This window comes from Panicum hallii, chromosome 2, assembly GCF_002211085.1.
Source record: "Panicum hallii strain FIL2 chromosome 2, PHallii_v3.1, whole genome shotgun sequence".
NCBI lineage: Eukaryota > Viridiplantae > Streptophyta > Magnoliopsida > Poales > Poaceae > Panicum > Panicum hallii.
In genome coordinates this window covers 44,542,224-44,558,760 of record NC_038043.1, presented here as the reverse complement: position 1 = coordinate 44,558,760, position 16,537 = coordinate 44,542,224, and the positions used below count along the sequence as shown (strand labels likewise).

General features: G+C 48.0%; 1 protein-coding gene across 1 annotated transcript; it reads right to left on the bottom strand.

Moving 5' to 3' along the window:
• Positions 1-12,206: 12,206 nt before the first annotated feature.
• On the bottom strand, positions 12,207-13,977 carry LOC112882377 (aspartic proteinase nepenthesin-2-like). Its single transcript, XM_025947423.1, has one exon. The coding sequence runs from the start codon at positions 13,841-13,843 to the stop codon at positions 12,479-12,481; it is 1,365 nt and encodes a 454-aa protein (XP_025803208.1). The 5' UTR covers positions 13,844-13,977; the 3' UTR covers positions 12,207-12,478.
• Positions 13,978-16,537: the final 2,560 nt, after the last annotated feature.

Sequence of the window (16,537 nt, the reverse complement as noted above, 5' to 3'; positions counted from 1 at the left end):
ATCCACGTGTAGGATTAGGAAAATGAATTTCTTATTCTTAAACTTTGCATAAACGTAATTGTCCTCCTCATTCTCTTTAAACCCAAACTTTCTTATTGTTTCATCAAACTTCAAATATCACTGTCTAGAGGCTTGATTCAATCCATAAATGGATTTCTTCAGGTGGCATCCCATAAGTTCTTTTCCTTATACAACAAAATCTTTAGGTTATGCCATGTAAATACTTTTATACAAATCCCCATTAAGGAATGCCGTCTTCATATCTATCTGATGTAACTCTAAATCATAGTGTGCCACCAATGCTATTATGATTCTAAAAGAATTCTTGCATGAGACTGGAGAAAATTTCTCGTTATAATCTATTCCTTCTCTTTGCGTGAAGCCCTTCACCGCGAGTCTTATTTTATATCTTTCTACATTCCCTCTGGTGTCACATTTTATTTTGTAGACCCATTTACAGCCTACTGTCTTGGCTCCTTTAGAAATTTTTTCTAAGTCCTAAACTTTATTGGTACTCATTTTTTTTATCTCATCTTGCATGGCTTCAAGCCATTTCGATAAGTGAGCGCTTCTCATGACTTCTTCAAATGTGATGGGATCACCTTCCATTTAAATTTCTTCGCTAACATAGACTTCGTAGTCTTTAGAGATAGTTGGTTTTCTAGTTCTTTGAGACCTTCTGGGGCCTTCATTAATTGGCACTTCTGTTGTAGCTCTTCCTCTTGTGCGATAATAGGTTCTATAGGATCCTGAACGATAGATTCCTCCTTTTCATTCATTATTGCTACATGAGAACTAACAACAGGTGTTGTCACCGCAGTATCCTGTACTGTCGGTGCAGCACCAACAAGTATGGAGAAGAATGGTTCCTGAATCATCGGAGTAGGTGCATGCACCCGCTTCTCCTCGAGACTGATTTCTCAAGCTACCATGCTCCGCCTGACCATCTCGTCCTCCAAGAAGACAGCATGACTCGTTTCTACGAACTTTGTATGTCTGTCAGGACAATAGAAAGATAACCTTTTGATTTATCTGGATAGCTAATAAAATGGAAACTAACTGTCTTGGAATCTAGCTTTCCAATATTTGGGTTAAATACTTTTGCCTCAGCCGGATAGCCCCACACATGTAAATAATTTAATGTGGGTTTCCTTTCTGTCTATAACTCATATGGTGTTTTCAGCACCGACTTGCTTGGTACTTGATTAAGAATGTGAGCGGCGGTTTTTAGTGCCTCCATCCACAAACTTATCGGTAAAGTGCAGTAGCTTATCATACTTCTTACCATGTCCATTAAAGTACGGTTGCATCTTTCAGCTACTCCGTTCGGCTGAGGCTCGCCCGGTGTAGAGTACTGAGCGACTATACCATTTTCCTGTAAGAACCTTGCAAAGGGTACAAGAACTTGACCATATGGTGTATATCGATCGTAGTACTCCTCCCCACGGTCGGATCTTACTATCTTAATCTTTATATTGTGTTGATTTTCTACTTCAGCCTTAAATAAGTTAAATTTATCCAATACTTCCCATCGTTCTTTAATTGGATAAATATAGTCATAACATGAATAATTATCTGTAAACGTTATGAATGAATCATAACCATCCACGGTTGTTATGGGGAATGGACCATAAATATCTGTGTGTATTATTTCCGAAACCCTTGCACTTCATTTGGCTCCTTTCTTAATTAGTTTAACATATTTTCTCTTAATGCAATCGATGCAATAATCTGTATTGAAAGATCTAGAGGATGCAGAATTTCCTCTTTGATTAATCGTTCAATTCTCCCCCTCGAAATATGGCCTAAACGACCATGCTATAATTTCGCTGATGTTTCGTTATTGCATCATTTATGCTTGGTTTGTAAATTCATAATTAAGGAAGACTCATTCTTTTCTTTATTGCATACAGCTTTCACATTCTCATGCATAGAAAACATATAAAGCTTGTCTTGTCGGAAGGCAAGACCAGCACACTTATCATTAAACTTAATCAAACATTGTTCTTTGCCAAAATAGCAATCAAATCCATCATCTGCCAAGCATGAGACTGAAATCAAGTTTCTACTCAAAGAGGGTATATAGAGTACATTGTTAAAATGAAGAATGAAGCTATTATTCAATTCTAATGGGAGTTCTCCTATCGCTTCAACTTCAGCCTCGATGCCGTTGACGACTCTAAGCCTTCTTTCTTCTCTTTGCAGGGTCCTCCTCGTACGAAATCCCAGTAAGAAATTGACAATATAAATAGTTGCACCTGAGTCAATCCACCAAGTAGATTTTGCATAATCCTTAAATACAAGGATTCATTTACGAATGTAATATGATTCTCACCTGATTCATTTACGAATGTAATATGATTCTCATCTTTTTTATTCAGCTGCTTCAGAAACTCCGAACAGTCCTTCTGGTAGTGTCCAATCTTGCTGCACCATCTGCATTGGTCCCTGCCCACTTCCTCTTCATTGCCCTATCTCAGATGGTGAACATTTTGTGTGGTCTTTCCATGTTACTTAGAAGAAGAGCCTCTTTCCCACTAAGATTTCCCTTGTGGTTTATCATTCTTATCAAGGTAGCTCCTCTTCTTGTTTTGCTTCACATAGTTGACCGAATCACCATGTGAGCCCTTACGTCTCTCTTTTTCTTGCACACACATGGCAATGAGCTTCTCAATATCCCATTTCTCTAGGTGTAAGTTATAATTAGCTTCAAAAGAATCATACTCTTTGGGCAAAGATGCAAAAACCAAGTGAACTAGGAACTTAGTTTGGAGCTCCATATTTATAGGCTTGAGCTTAGATGCCATGTTGCTCATCCTCAGTATGTGCTCTCTTATCCCTCCACCTGTGTATTTCTCTTGTGACTAACCTGTTAATAAGAGTACTTGCATAAGCCTTTGAAGAGCTAGTAAATTGACTCTCCACCTTCCTGAGATACTCAATGGCAGTGGTACCTTCTGGGATTGCTCCCCTTATTGCCTCCACAATGGAGCTCTTAATCACCATCAGGCACTTGCGGTTCGACTGATCCCATTTTGCCTTATCAAGGTCATACTTCATGATGATCGGTGCATGCTCACGTGTCCGAGTGGTCCACGCTGCATCGGTCTCATTTTCTCCCCTCACCAAGTCCACAGGTTTTGTGGGACAGTGTGAGGTTAATGCTAGATCAATCTCGGACAGCGCAAGTGCCATCTCAAGCTTCTCTCTCCATGAGCCATAGTTCCCTCCATTGAGGGGCTCGATGGACGAGATAAATGATATTGGGTTGTAGTCTGAAAACAACAAATTCAAAAAGGATTGAGGATATTTAATAATAACACTTGCATATTTTAATTCAATGTTGATCAAAACTAAACATGCAATCTTTACCGCTACATTAGTTCTACATCACCGTTGGGCGAAAATAGAATTAATGCATGGAAAAACTCATGAATAAAATTGTAATATTGCTATCATCAACTTTGGTCAAAAAAATAACAATATCATAATTAATTTAAGATATAACTAGTATTCCAATTAAATTTTCCTATTGGTTCAAATTCAATTAGAAGATGAACATAAACTTATAGCAGCGGAAACGTAATAAAACTACATTTTCAGAAGCATTTTTACATACTCATCTACTCTCTAAAAATTATCCGTAATAAAACTACGTTTTCAAAAGCATTTTTACATACTCATCTACTGTCTAAAAAATTATCATGTTGGTGCAAATTAATTAGAGATTAAAGCTGAATATAAAACATCAAGGAAAATGCTTCTGAAAAGAATAAAACTAAGCTATTTTCTACTGAGCATTCAGCCCAGCTGTGCGTGCACGACCCAACAGCTTGGCCCACTCGCTTGGCTCGGTCCACTTCGCCCGCGTGGGCTTGCTCGGCCCGGTGGCCGTCAGCATACTCGCGCGCGCGTCATGCACCCGCGTCCCAGGCCGCAACCTGGGCCTGGGCTGGGAAAGCACCGCCCCGCCTGGGCTCAAAGTCGGCCCGTTGGCCGCCGGGCGCTCTTGGCCACCGATCTTGATCGGACGGCCTTCTGGCCTTCTCGCCGGAACAAAAAACCCGGCGGCCGGCACTCCCCTTCCAAACCCTAGACCATTCTCTCCCTTCTTCCCCTCCTCTCAGCTTCCTACCGAGCGGCGGTCGCCCGAGGCAGACCGGAGGAGATGGCATCACTGCCACTAGCCCCCTCGTCGGCGTGCATGCTCGCCCGTGCGTGAGTGTGTCGCCGTCGAGCAGCATTGCGGCGGTGCGCTGGGCCCACGCGCGGTTGCAGCGGAGTTCCCCGAGCCGGGCGGCTCGGGAGCCTTCTTCCCGCGCAATGGCGATGGTGCGCCAGCAAGCCGGCTACTCTGGTGGCCTTCCCGTGCGGTGGTGGGCGTAGGTAGGTCCCGCAGCCCTAGGGTTAGGGTTAGGGTTTGTCTTTTGCTTCTTCGATTCGAGATCGAATTTGTTTCTTCTTTCTTCTTCTTTTTCTTCTACCCCGACTAGATCTACACGCTAGTGTAGGCGTGTGATACCATTGTTAGATAAAACATGACCTCTAGGAGCAGATCTAGCGGGTTCTTACATTGACTCATGAATAAATCAAGGATTCTTGGATTACACCGACAAAGATATAGAGAGAGAGAGGAGTGTGTAACACCTTCAGGCTTGGCGGAGGATGATGCAGTGGTGTCCATGGCGGCGATGTCGAAGTGGCCGATGGCAAAGGCCAAGGTCGATGGTAGTGCAGGGGCGGCGGCCAAGGTCGGGGATGTAGTCAACGACGACGACGGCGCGGTGCAGAGGTGGCGGTGCTTCCCGCCACTTCAGCGCTCCCGTGGATTGGATCGGGACTAGGATTTTCGGTGGGGTGTTGGTGGCGCATGGTGAACCTCGTACTGTGCGCCGCCAGCACCCATCTCTATTTATAGCGCTGCGCCACAAGGGCCCACCAACCATGCTTGGTTTGGGCGCCCCCAATCAGGGAGCGAGACCGAGTCCGGCTCGGTCGTTGGACCGATTAGGGTGGGGATCAACCTAACAGGATAAAATGCAAGAGGAACATATTTTGAGTGAGGATCAGAAAAGTAGACTCGTGGAGTTGACATGTGAACTAAATAGTCTTTGGGAGTTGGAAGAGATAAAAGCCAAGCAAAGGTCAAGGGATAGAGCTGTTCTCGAGGGGGATAGGAACACAAAATACTTCCAAACAGTAGCTAACCAAAGAAGGAGGAAGACTAGGATTCATATGATGATTGGGGATGAGGGGCCTGTGCATACTACTGAAGAAATCCAACATGGTTCCACTGACTACTATAGGGAGCTTTTCAAATTTGAAGAGAGGGCAGATGTGAGATCAGAGGGGAGCTTCTTTACCAATAGTGAAAAAGTGAGTGCAGATGAGAAGCTTACCCTTGAACAATCTTTCTGTGAGGATGAAATAAAGAAGGCCATCACTGAATCCTACTCGGATGGTACCCCTGGCCCTGATGGGTTTTCTATCATGTTTTACCAACAGTTGTGGGAGGTAATCAAGGAGGACTTAATGGCAACGAAACATTCTTTCTACTTTGGTGACCTAGACTTATATAGAATCAACTTTGCTTCAGTCACCTTGATCCCCAAAGAAGATGGTGCTTGCACCATGAAGAATTTCAGACCTATCAGCCTGCTCAACTGCAGTTACAAAATTTTTGCAAAAGTGCTGACTGAAATTAGGCATCATTCAGAAGATAATGGAACTGTGCTAATTAGTTTATGAGAAGCCTTATGACAAGGTGAACTGGGACTTCCTGCTAGAGGTTTTAGAGAAAAGAGGTTTTGGTGATAGGTGGATGAGCAAAATTCTTTTCAACGGTTCTGTAGGGATCAATGTTAACAATGTGGAGGGGGATTATTTTGAGACTGGTAAAGGACTCAGACAAGGAGACCCTCTCTCCCCTATTCTCTTCAATTTTGTGGTGGATGTCCTATTTAGAATGCTAAGTAAAGCAATAGAACATAACCTTATCAAAGGGCTTGGCAGAAATATCATCCCCCATGGTGTGGAGTGTCTGCAATATGCAGATGACATAATTATCTTCATTGATAAAGATCTAGAGAAAGCTGGAAATCTAAAATGGATTCTCTCTTGTTTTGAGTTGATGTCTGGCATGAGAATCAACTACACAAAAAGTGAACTTGTGCCAATGAACCTGGAAGAACAGGAGATAGTGGGTATTGTTGAAATTTTTGGCTGCCCTGTGGGGGCCTTTCCAATTAAGTATTTAGGGGTTCCTTTGCACTATCAAAAGCTGAGAAGGGAGGTCTTACAACCTTTAGTAGATAAGATTCTGAAGAAAATTGCTGGATGGAAGGGTAAGTTACTTTCTCATGCTGGTAGGGTGATGCTAATCAAGACTTGTCTCTCTAGTATACCAGTGTATCTCATGTCCTTTTTCAAATTCCCCAAATGGGCTTTGGACCTATTGAACTCACACATGTCTGCTTGCCTCTGGAATGACTATGAGGGCCATGGGAAAATTTATCTTGCTAACTGGCATCTAGTCAGTATGAAGGAGTATGGAGGTTTGGGGGTTCCTAATCTTAGAGATCTAAATATGGCTCTATTGGGGTCTTGGGTTAAGAGTTTTATTAAGGGAGAAGGTAAACTGTGGCATAGCATTATTTCACAAAAATATATCAGGAATGCAGTGGACATCTTCTGCCTTCCCTACTCTCAACCTTCCAATTTCTGGAGTGGTGTCATGTGGGCTGCGAAAGCTCTGACGTTTGGTTATAGATGGAAAATAGGGGATGGTTCTAAGATCAGATTCTGGGAGGACACCTGGTTTGCTACTGCCCCCCCTAGCAGTGCAATTCTGGGACCTTATTGCATTTGTGACCAGATTGGTATTGGTTTAGCTGATGTTTGGGATGGATCAGAGGTCAAGCTGACCTTTAGGAGAAATTTCTCTGAAGCTATTATGGATAGATGGTATGAGCTGGTTGGAATTGTGACAGAAGTTACTTATGATTGTGATGGTGATGCTCTGGTTTGGCAATATGATAGTAAAGGGACTTATACTTTCCAATCTCTCTATGCAGTGATTAACTTTAAGGGGGTGATCCCTGTTTTTATACCAGCCATCTGGAAAGTCAAAGTTCCACCGAAAATTCATATTTTTCTTTGGCTGGTTTCACATAATAAGATCATGACCATTGCTAACTTGCTAAAAAGAGGAATTGTCAAGCCTGAAGCTTGTTTGTTCTGTACAGAAAATGAAACTGTAAACCACCTACTTTTTGAATGTGTTGTAGCTAAGAAAATTTGGCTCTATGTTGAGATTTTTTCTGGTGTTAACTTTGTTAACTATGAAAGTGTGGCCGGGAAGTGGATTAATGGAAAAAATCAGACTGTGTTAACATCATTTCTGCGGGACTCCAGTGGGGGCTTTGGTTAACTCGCAATGACATTGTGTTTCAGGGCAAAACGTGGTAGGACATAAAAATGGTGTTAAGGAAGATCTGGAGATGCACAAACAGCTGGAAGCCGATGTACAAGGAATCTCTGGAAGCTTGGCGTTACCCCATGGTGCAACTATCTGGAAGAAAAACTCAAGGCGTCGATGGAGATCGCATATTCTTGAAGAAACTCAAGCTGGGCCTGCCGAAGCTGGAGGCTGGTCGTTCCTGGTAGCCGGGTTTCTTCGTTTTGTCTCCGTGTTGCTGTGGTCAGCTCATTGCTGTGTCTTTTGAGCCAAAACTTGCTGTAAACCTGGTTTTGTGTGCGCGGGCTGTCTATGCTGGTAGGCACCCAAAGGCGCCTTCGTCAGCTGTGCTGTAAACGCTGAAATATTTTTGCTTTGTTCCTTTTACTCTAAAAAAAGGAAGCATGCCATCCCATGCTCGTCGCCAATGGCGGAACGTGAGGCGTATAGAAGGAGGGGCCAATTAGTACTAATGAGCTAATATATAGATGGATAACTATGTTAATATATCATATCTCAAAGAAATTTCATTGACCAAGTGGGGGCCAGTACACCGTTTGGCCTCTACCGAGGTCCGCCAGTGCTTGTCGCCTTTATCCCGGGCGCGCGGTGAGCGTGCGCATGCGCACGACGCGGACGCGGACTCGGCGTGAACTTGGCACGCCTCTGGGCCTGTTTAGTTCCATCCGCAAAAACGCAAAAAAGCTTTAATGCAAAGATGCTAAAGAAATCTTACTAATTTGAAGTATTAAATGAAGTCTATTTACAAAACTTTTTGCATGGATGGGTTGTAAATCGCGAGACGAATCTAATGAGCCTACTTAATCCATGTTTGCAACAGTGATGCTACAGTAACCATCCGCTAATTATTGCTTAATCATAGATTAATTAGCATCATTAGATTCGTCTCATGATTTACAACCCATCCATGCAAAAAGTTTTGCAAATAGACTTCATTTAGTACTTCAAATTAGCAAGATTCTTTTGCTACATTAAAATTTTGCAAAAACGCAAAATTAAGGCCCTCTGTCATCAGACCGCGCACGGCAGACACGGAGACCGGCCGTGCACGGCAAAGACGAACTACAATAAATACACTTAACACACAGGACCAAGCACGAGACCTAGTACAACACAACAGTAGCAGACACTATGCTACTCACTCCGTCCCATTAAAAATACAATTTTGCATTTGAAAAAATTTCTATAAAAATGCAATTAGATTAAATCTCAACTACTTACCTAATTAAGTGGCTAGATTTGATTTGTATGCCAAAACTAACCGTATATGGCAAATAAATAAAGGAATGATAGTCTTTCATGCCACCACTGATCTATCCGAAAAAGACTAAAAAATGTACGGACGGAGGGAGTACCGATCAAGCAAGCTAACCTTCGAACGACCGTGCGAACGAGGGAGTATACAGGACGTACGGCGGGTAGTTATCGTAACCAAACTCGCAGATCACGGACCCTTGGTCGCCGCGCTCCATGTCGCAGGACACCAGCTTGCTCCTCTCCCCCTGGAGGAAGTAGACCACGCCGCGGTCCGGATGGATCCCGAGGACCCTGCAGTTGAGCCCGAGCTGGTGGTCCCAGGTCACCAACAGCTCCCGGAGGTCGATGCTGTGCTTGGGGACCCAGCGGCCCGTGTCGCGCTCCCACACGCACATCTTCAGGTGGTTGTACTCGGGGGTGTTGAGGAACTGGACGCGGCCCCGGGACACGCCGATGTGCCCCGCCGGCGGGCCGCCGAGGAACCCGTCGTCGCCGGGGTCCGACGGCTTCGGGGTGGTGATCCACCTCCTGCCGTCGCGGTCCACGGACGCGATCACCGGCTCGACGGGGCACAGGTGCAGCCTGCCCCTGTGGTAGACGCCGCTGCTCTTGTCGCGCAGGGTCACCCCGTCGCCGTTCGCCCACCCGCACTCCCTGTAGGCCCAGGCCCCCGTCTCCGACGAGTAGATCCACACCGCGGGGCTGCGGACGCTCATCGGCACGAGGTCGCTTTGGAAATCGAAGATGCGGTAGGAGCGCCGGGACGGGTCGAGCGCGAGGCGCGCGGAGGTGCACGTCGCGCCCTGGGCCGGGGGGTCCGGCACGGCGGCCAGCTCGTCGGTGGCGGGGTTGCACACGGCGTAGTTGATCTTGCCCAGCACCGAGGGGTCCCAGCTGCGGATCAGGAGGTGGCCGTTGCAGCACTCGATGCGGTAGAGGCGCGCTTGGTACCCGGGAGAGAGCGACGAGAGGGCCGACGGGTCGATCGCTGGCGCCTCGCCGCCGCCGCCGTTGCCGCCCGGGCCCGCGGGCGCGCTGGTGAACTGGAGGGACTTGTCGGAGGCCTTGTGGTTTTCGTCGCAGGTCCAGCCGATGTAGAGGAAGCCGGCGAGGGTCTGGGCCATCATCCCGCGGTGGCCGGGGTTGCGGATGAGGTCGCGCCAGTGCCGGGAGACGCACCTGAAGCGGTGGAGCGACCTGGCCGGCAGCCGCGACAGGATGTTCAGGATGAGGTCGTCGTTGAGCCTGGACGCGGCGGAGGCCGGCGTCGTCGGCCTCGCTGCCCTCGGCGCCTTCCATCTCGCTCCGCGACTGCTCGAGTGTCGCGAAGGGGTCAGTGGAACGGGGCGTGATCATATAGGCGGTGCGAGAAACGTGAACGCTGACGCGGCTGAAGCGAACGAAGCAGCCCACCAGGCTGGCCCGAACCGCCAAAGCCTCTTTAAATCCGCCCGTTGCGTGGCTTGAGGTTTTCGTTCCGTTGCCCGGCCTGGCTGCGAGTCTTTTGGTTGTTTGTAATGTTCTTGCACTCATGTGTGTGAACTTGCCGCATTTCAATCTGCCTCAAACCACATCTTATCTTTTGTCATCATCTTTGAAGTGTATAGCGCTTCGGCAACCGATCGCATCTTATCTTTTATCGTCTTCTTGGTATCCGCAGCCCTCTAGTGATCAAGACTGGCGCATCCTATTTTTTGTCATTTTTCTTATATTCACGTGTCCTAGAGTTGGAGTATGTTGTGGCCAAACAATACATACCCCGCGAACATGTAAACAGTACGGCCCTAAACATTAAGTGCTGAAATGGATATCTATACAAATATCAAGATGCTAATGTGTGTCCAATTTTATAGATTACGTGTAAAGTCGGCTAAAATAATACAATGGGTTGGTGCCTCATAGTACTCGTGTTGTAATAAAATTGTTATACTTCAAACCTCTTAAGGCTAAACAGCATCTTATCTTTAATTTTATAATTATACTCCGATAACACTCTAGCGGCCAAAACCAGCCATATCTTATCTTTTATCCTTTATAGTTCATAGCCTTCAAGAGACGCCACGTCTTATTTATTTTTTTAGTCCCCTTTCATATATTCACATATCCTATAGCTGGAACCGTATATCCTTAGAGCACGTGAGCAATACATCTCTTTTATCATCTTTTCGATAGTCAGCCGCCCTCTGACAGTCAAGACCTACACGTTCTATTTTGTTGTTGCCTTCCTTATATTTACGGATCCTCTGGGGTGGAGTATGTTGCGGCCAAAACCTCATATCCTCAGCCACATTATCAATACATCTTTAAAATTTAAGGCACTGCAATAAATATCCACGTAAATATCAAGTTGCTAATATGTGCCTGGTTTTACAAGTTGTGGGGTCATATGAATATTCGCGTAGTTAAAATAAAAATACATGTACATGCCTCTATGCTCCATAGTACTCATTTCATATCCACGTGAATTTGCTACACCTCAAAATGCCTTTAGACCAAACCATATCTTATCTTTTACAATCATCTTTGTAGTCCTGTGACACTCTAGTACCAAAACTGCTGGGGTCTTCTTGGTAGTCCGTGACTCTAGTTGTAAAAACTAACCCATTCCTTATATTCGTGCATCCTTTGGTTGGAGCACATTGTGGCCGAAAACTGCATATCCCAAGCTTGTGGCCGGTTTCCGCACCTTGCGCCAGTCATTTTTTTTAGAAACACTTGCGCCAGTCATTATAACGGTGCAGCGCGAGCGACTATAGTCACATGCGATTAGCAAGGTACTGAAGTTAATCGTCATTGCAAGCTAGAAACACATGGTGCTTTGATGGCATTTTGGTACGACTCCACTTGTTAAAATGGATGGAGGGATTACCTAGTACCTACTCCCTCTGTCCAACTAATAATAGTTCTATTTGGATGCTCCAGCTAATGGTTAGTTAGCTAAATTTAGCTATTATGGTCACAACATCGAGTTCCTATCCTCTTCCTCGGCGGCGACCCCTACCGGCGCCGGCGCATTCTGCTCATTGGGCTCGTCCTCCATTAGCCGGGCCGTGGGAGGTTTCGATCTGAATCACCAGACCGTGGATAATAATGACCAGGAATCTTTTGACATCACGGGGTTTCGTCGACAGGCAAAACGGCCGCTACAGAGTTAGTGCTAGGCTTCCGCAAAAGATAGCGCCAAACTTCTAGGCTTCCGAAAAAAAGGCACCGAACGGAAGGGTAGCATGATCTATTCATGTTAATAATTAGCAATTAGTTGATGGATCTAGACACACCCCGCTAATAACTAGAGCTAAAAGAAACTACTATCAATTAGCTAGCTAATGATTGCTAATTATTAGTTGGGAGGATCAAACAAACCCTAAAGAATGCTATTCTCGGTATCCACTTGGACGTCGCACTCGCACTGTCCAGATACATCAATCACAATATTGGAAGGCTCGTCGCAGGAATAACATTCTTCCTTTCCTTCTTTTATTGGGTTAAGTTCACAAGAACAAAAATAACGCCAGAAGTTGCAACAGGGCCGAGATCTCGGCCCAACCAAAGCAGAACCCAACAGTTTATTATTCCGAATACATAAACCTTAATCATGGGCTTATCAACTGGACCAACTTCAACTCCAGTGGGCCGCTAGCTACCCAATTATTATTACAGCCCTTGTTTTTTTTTCGTGCAACCCAGTATGGGCTGACTTTCATTTGCATGGTCAACTCCCCCGGCCTTCTACTTTCTCGCGCGTCAGCACTGCGCCGGAGCGAACGACAAGGTCTCCGCCTGCAAATCGTAGAGCACGCGCATGTCCTGCTGCAGCAGGTTGCCGATCGTCGAGCCGTCGTCGCCGGAGTCCGCCAGGAGGAGGCACAGGCGGCTCCTCCTGTGGTCGTCCAGGACGTAGTTTCGCCGCGGCAGGTCGAGGTCCGCGCCCTGGAAGTGGAAGACCATCCTCGGGACCGGCACCTGAGACGTCGTCGATGACGCACGCCGCCAGGCCTCCGGCACCATGAAGCACACCCCGTCGTCGGGGCTGCTGCCGTTCGCGAACGGCAGCCTCAGCTGCACCCGGAACGCCCGCACCACCTCTGCGAGCACCGCGCCCGGGAGGAGCGTGAGCGCCGTGCCGGAGTCGACGATCACACCGCCCGAGCCATCGGGCTGGAGCGCGAACGCCGACTCCGATATCCGCAGCTGCCTTGCGCCGACGGTCAGGCCCGTGAGGTGGACGTAGTAGAAGGTCGGGTTCTGCGGGCTCTGCAGGAGCGGCGTGGTCTGCACGGGGCCGGTGGCGTCGCCGTAGACGCCGTCGGCCAGGGACCCGAACAGGAGGGTGCTCCTCCTGCCGCTGGCGTAGGGCGTGAGGCAGTAGGAGAAGCGGCGGATGTTGAGCTGGGACACCAGCGAGAGCGGATTCCGGCCGAAGCCTACGATGCCGGAGCCGTTGTTCAGGCTGCCGACGTTCATGGAGCCGCACCCGAACCCGAGCGGCACGTTCAGCACGTCGCCGGCCGACGACGTGAAGGTGAAGCGCTCCGTGGCGTAGACGCCCATGGTCGTCGTCCCGTCGCCGTAGTTGTACCGGTAGGTGCACGTGTCGGGCCTCAGGCAGCCGTGGTGCAGGATGTCGGCGCAGAGCGGGCCGGCGCAGCGCATGGGCTCGTAAGACGCCGACTGGGCCGGCGCGAACACCGGGTCCGGCTGCGCGAGGCAGCTGGTGCACGGTGCGCACTGCGTCCAGATGAGGTCGCTGCCGGTGTCGAGCAGCGCCGACACGTGCTGCGGCGGCGTGCCGATGGCAAGGTCGACGACGTACTCGAGGTCCCCCGACGGGCGCACCGGCGTGCCGCGGGGCGCCTGCTGCTGCTGCTCGCTCGCGCCGGAGAAGCGGGCGCCGCCGCCGCCGCGGCCCCGCACCGCGGAGAGCGCGGCCGCCCTCGCCTTGCTCCGCTGCGCGGCGCGCCGGATGAGCTCGGGCCTGGACAGCTGCTTCCCGGCATCGACGTGCCTCAGCGCGACACGGACGTCTCCCGCGAACATCGAGGCGGCCGGGGACGCGCACGCTGCCGCCGACGCCACCAGGAGCACGAGCGCTACCGATCCCTGCCCCATGTTTAGCTCCCCAAACTTTATTAGCTCGCGCCGCCGATGCGACCTGTATATATACGCGGGCCGGGATGCTAGCGATCGCTCGTGCGCAGACGGCGATGTATATTCTTGCACCGTCCTGACGCGAACGCATCGATGCAAGCCGTGAGGGAAAGCAACGGGCAAGATTGGCCACCAGACCTTAACAAAATTCGTTCGCCGATGGCGCCATGGTGGCCTGGGCACCAAAGAAGTCGGGGAATGCTCTTGGGGCACGCACGGTACCCGGCTGCGGAGATGAGGAGAATGGTTGGCGACCTGTAACTCACCAGCTGCACGATGGCACCGGAGGCTGCTGGCTGTGTGGCTACAACTCTTGACGTGATGGCCGAATTCTGAGGCGAGTCTGCACATTATGTTCCTGCCGGCGAAAAGAGGTCCGGAGCTAGCAGTGCTGCCGGGTGACTGAAGGATCAGATATTCTAAGCCATTTAAAAGCTCCATGTGAGGATCTAATTCGGACCTAATCGGAGTTCATTAACACGGCAAGTAATTTTTTTAGGAATGCACGGCAAGCAGGGGAAAAATATCTAGAATAAGAGAGAGGGATCAGATCATCAGAGCATGTGTGGATGATGCAAGCAATCCATCAGAAGAAGATGGTTTCACAAAGATTATGCGATTCCTTGGCCGGGCAAATCACCGCCCGGCCCCAGCAGGACGTGTCCACACTACCTCTTTCGACCGGAATGTGCTCGAGTAAACTAAGTGGGGAGTGGTAACGGATCATGATCTAGTGGTCCCTTCGTAATTCAACTTGGCTCTGGTCTTTATATATTTTTAGTCCAAAATTTTATAAGATTAAGCTCTTAAATTATTTAGACTAAATTTTAAAACCCTTTGGAGATTACTTGAACGGAGGTTTCTTCAGGTTGATTGGGTCTATGCACCGCCCCATCTTGGTGCACTCTACTGAACTAAAGCAGTATAGCACTGAGCAAAGTGTGTGCGAGATGCCGGCCAATTTCATCTGCGCCACAAGCTGCTTCGGTTTGCCACAGAAATGTGCCCTCCTTTACATAATGGAATGCAGGTTGGTGCGATGTAACGTGACTGAAAATGTGCGCACGTAATTTGGAGGATGTGTCAACACGGTATTGGGCAAAAGCCAAAAGGAGCGTGAGGAAGGCTTCAAGGCTCTATTTCGCTGTCATTCTCAGCTGAAGGAGAGGATTCTGAAATTAGCATGCAGTGTTGTGATGTAGGACTTGTCGAATTTCCACTGCTTTTCCGCAAGGCAGTCTTGATCAGGCGCAAATATTTCATTTGTCCTACTAATTAAGTACCGCGTAACGAACGAACTGATGCGGTGACGCTAGATGCCTAATTGATGTTGTACTTGTAGCTAGCTTCAGTACCGCACTAACCATTTCTGTCTTTGAAAATGGGTAAAGTGTGGAATTTCTGCTTTTTTTTTGCTTTATTCTTTGTGAGAATGAAAGGATCGAATTTTCTGGCTTTGTGATCGATTCGATCTCAACATCATATTTGGTCCTACTTCTTCGGTGGGCTATTGTAAGTCATCTTCACAATTCTAAAACTTTAGGCAAAATTTTATTCTCGGATGTTTCTTCTTTTTCTTGGTAACAAACTAACAAGGGTGATGCACGCGTACAACTATCTATGTACTGCACATTCACACTTACTCCCTCCATCCCATGAAAAATGCAATTCTAGTTCTTTAGACAGACCAGTGGTGGTATAAAATGATCTCTATATCCTCATTTATTGAGAGCATGCAACCAGACTTTCTAAAAAATATAAATAAATTTAATTTTGGCAGACATATCAAATCTGACCACTAAATTAGGCAATAATTATTGTCCAATTCCTAAAATATCATTTTTTAGGATTTTTTTCGATTACCGGCAACCATGACAGTCCAATCTGAAGCCTTTTGCTGATTTACCAATCTAAACAACTGGCCTCGCCCATTTACCACGGTAAAGATTAGGTTCGCTCATATACCATCCGAAACATTGCCACTTTGATTATCCAACTACTACGACTATTTTGCCCCTGGTCCCACCTGTCACCTTCTCCCTATCTTCCTCCTCCATACGTCGCATGAATCGAAAGGCGACCTTGTCTCATGCACAAGGCGGCGGCGCTCGACCTCTGGCGGGCACAGGAACCTCTTCTTCGTCGGCTACCACGGCAAATCGGACAGCCTGGCCCTCTCTTCATTATTGCTTGTCCTCCCGACCACCGCGCGGCATGAGTGCGAGCTCGCGCAGAGGATGGAGCACGGGCGGCACAAAAGAGGGAGGCACAGTAAGGACATGGCGCAGGCTCCATGGTGGAGGGATGCGGGGATGACCATGGCCATCTCGGCACACCAACGCAGCCACAATGGGAGGAGAAGAGTGACGATGGAGAAGGAAGAGGAGCGTTGCGCAGCCCCACGTGAGCTCAAGCTCAAGCCGCGCATGTGAGGTTGGGCAGCGGTGGCGCCTGTGAGCTGCGCGGCCGTGGGCACCTCCTCGTCATGCTCGTCGTTGGATATAGGATGACCGGCTGCCGGCCGGCGACTTTTGTCTGGACGGAGAGGAATATGAAGTTGAAGATTGAAGGAGAGGGAGGAGATGAGGGGTAAAAGGGTCCAGTAGCAAGAAAAATTAAAATGACAATGCTTATGGTGGTAATCTGGTGAATCCG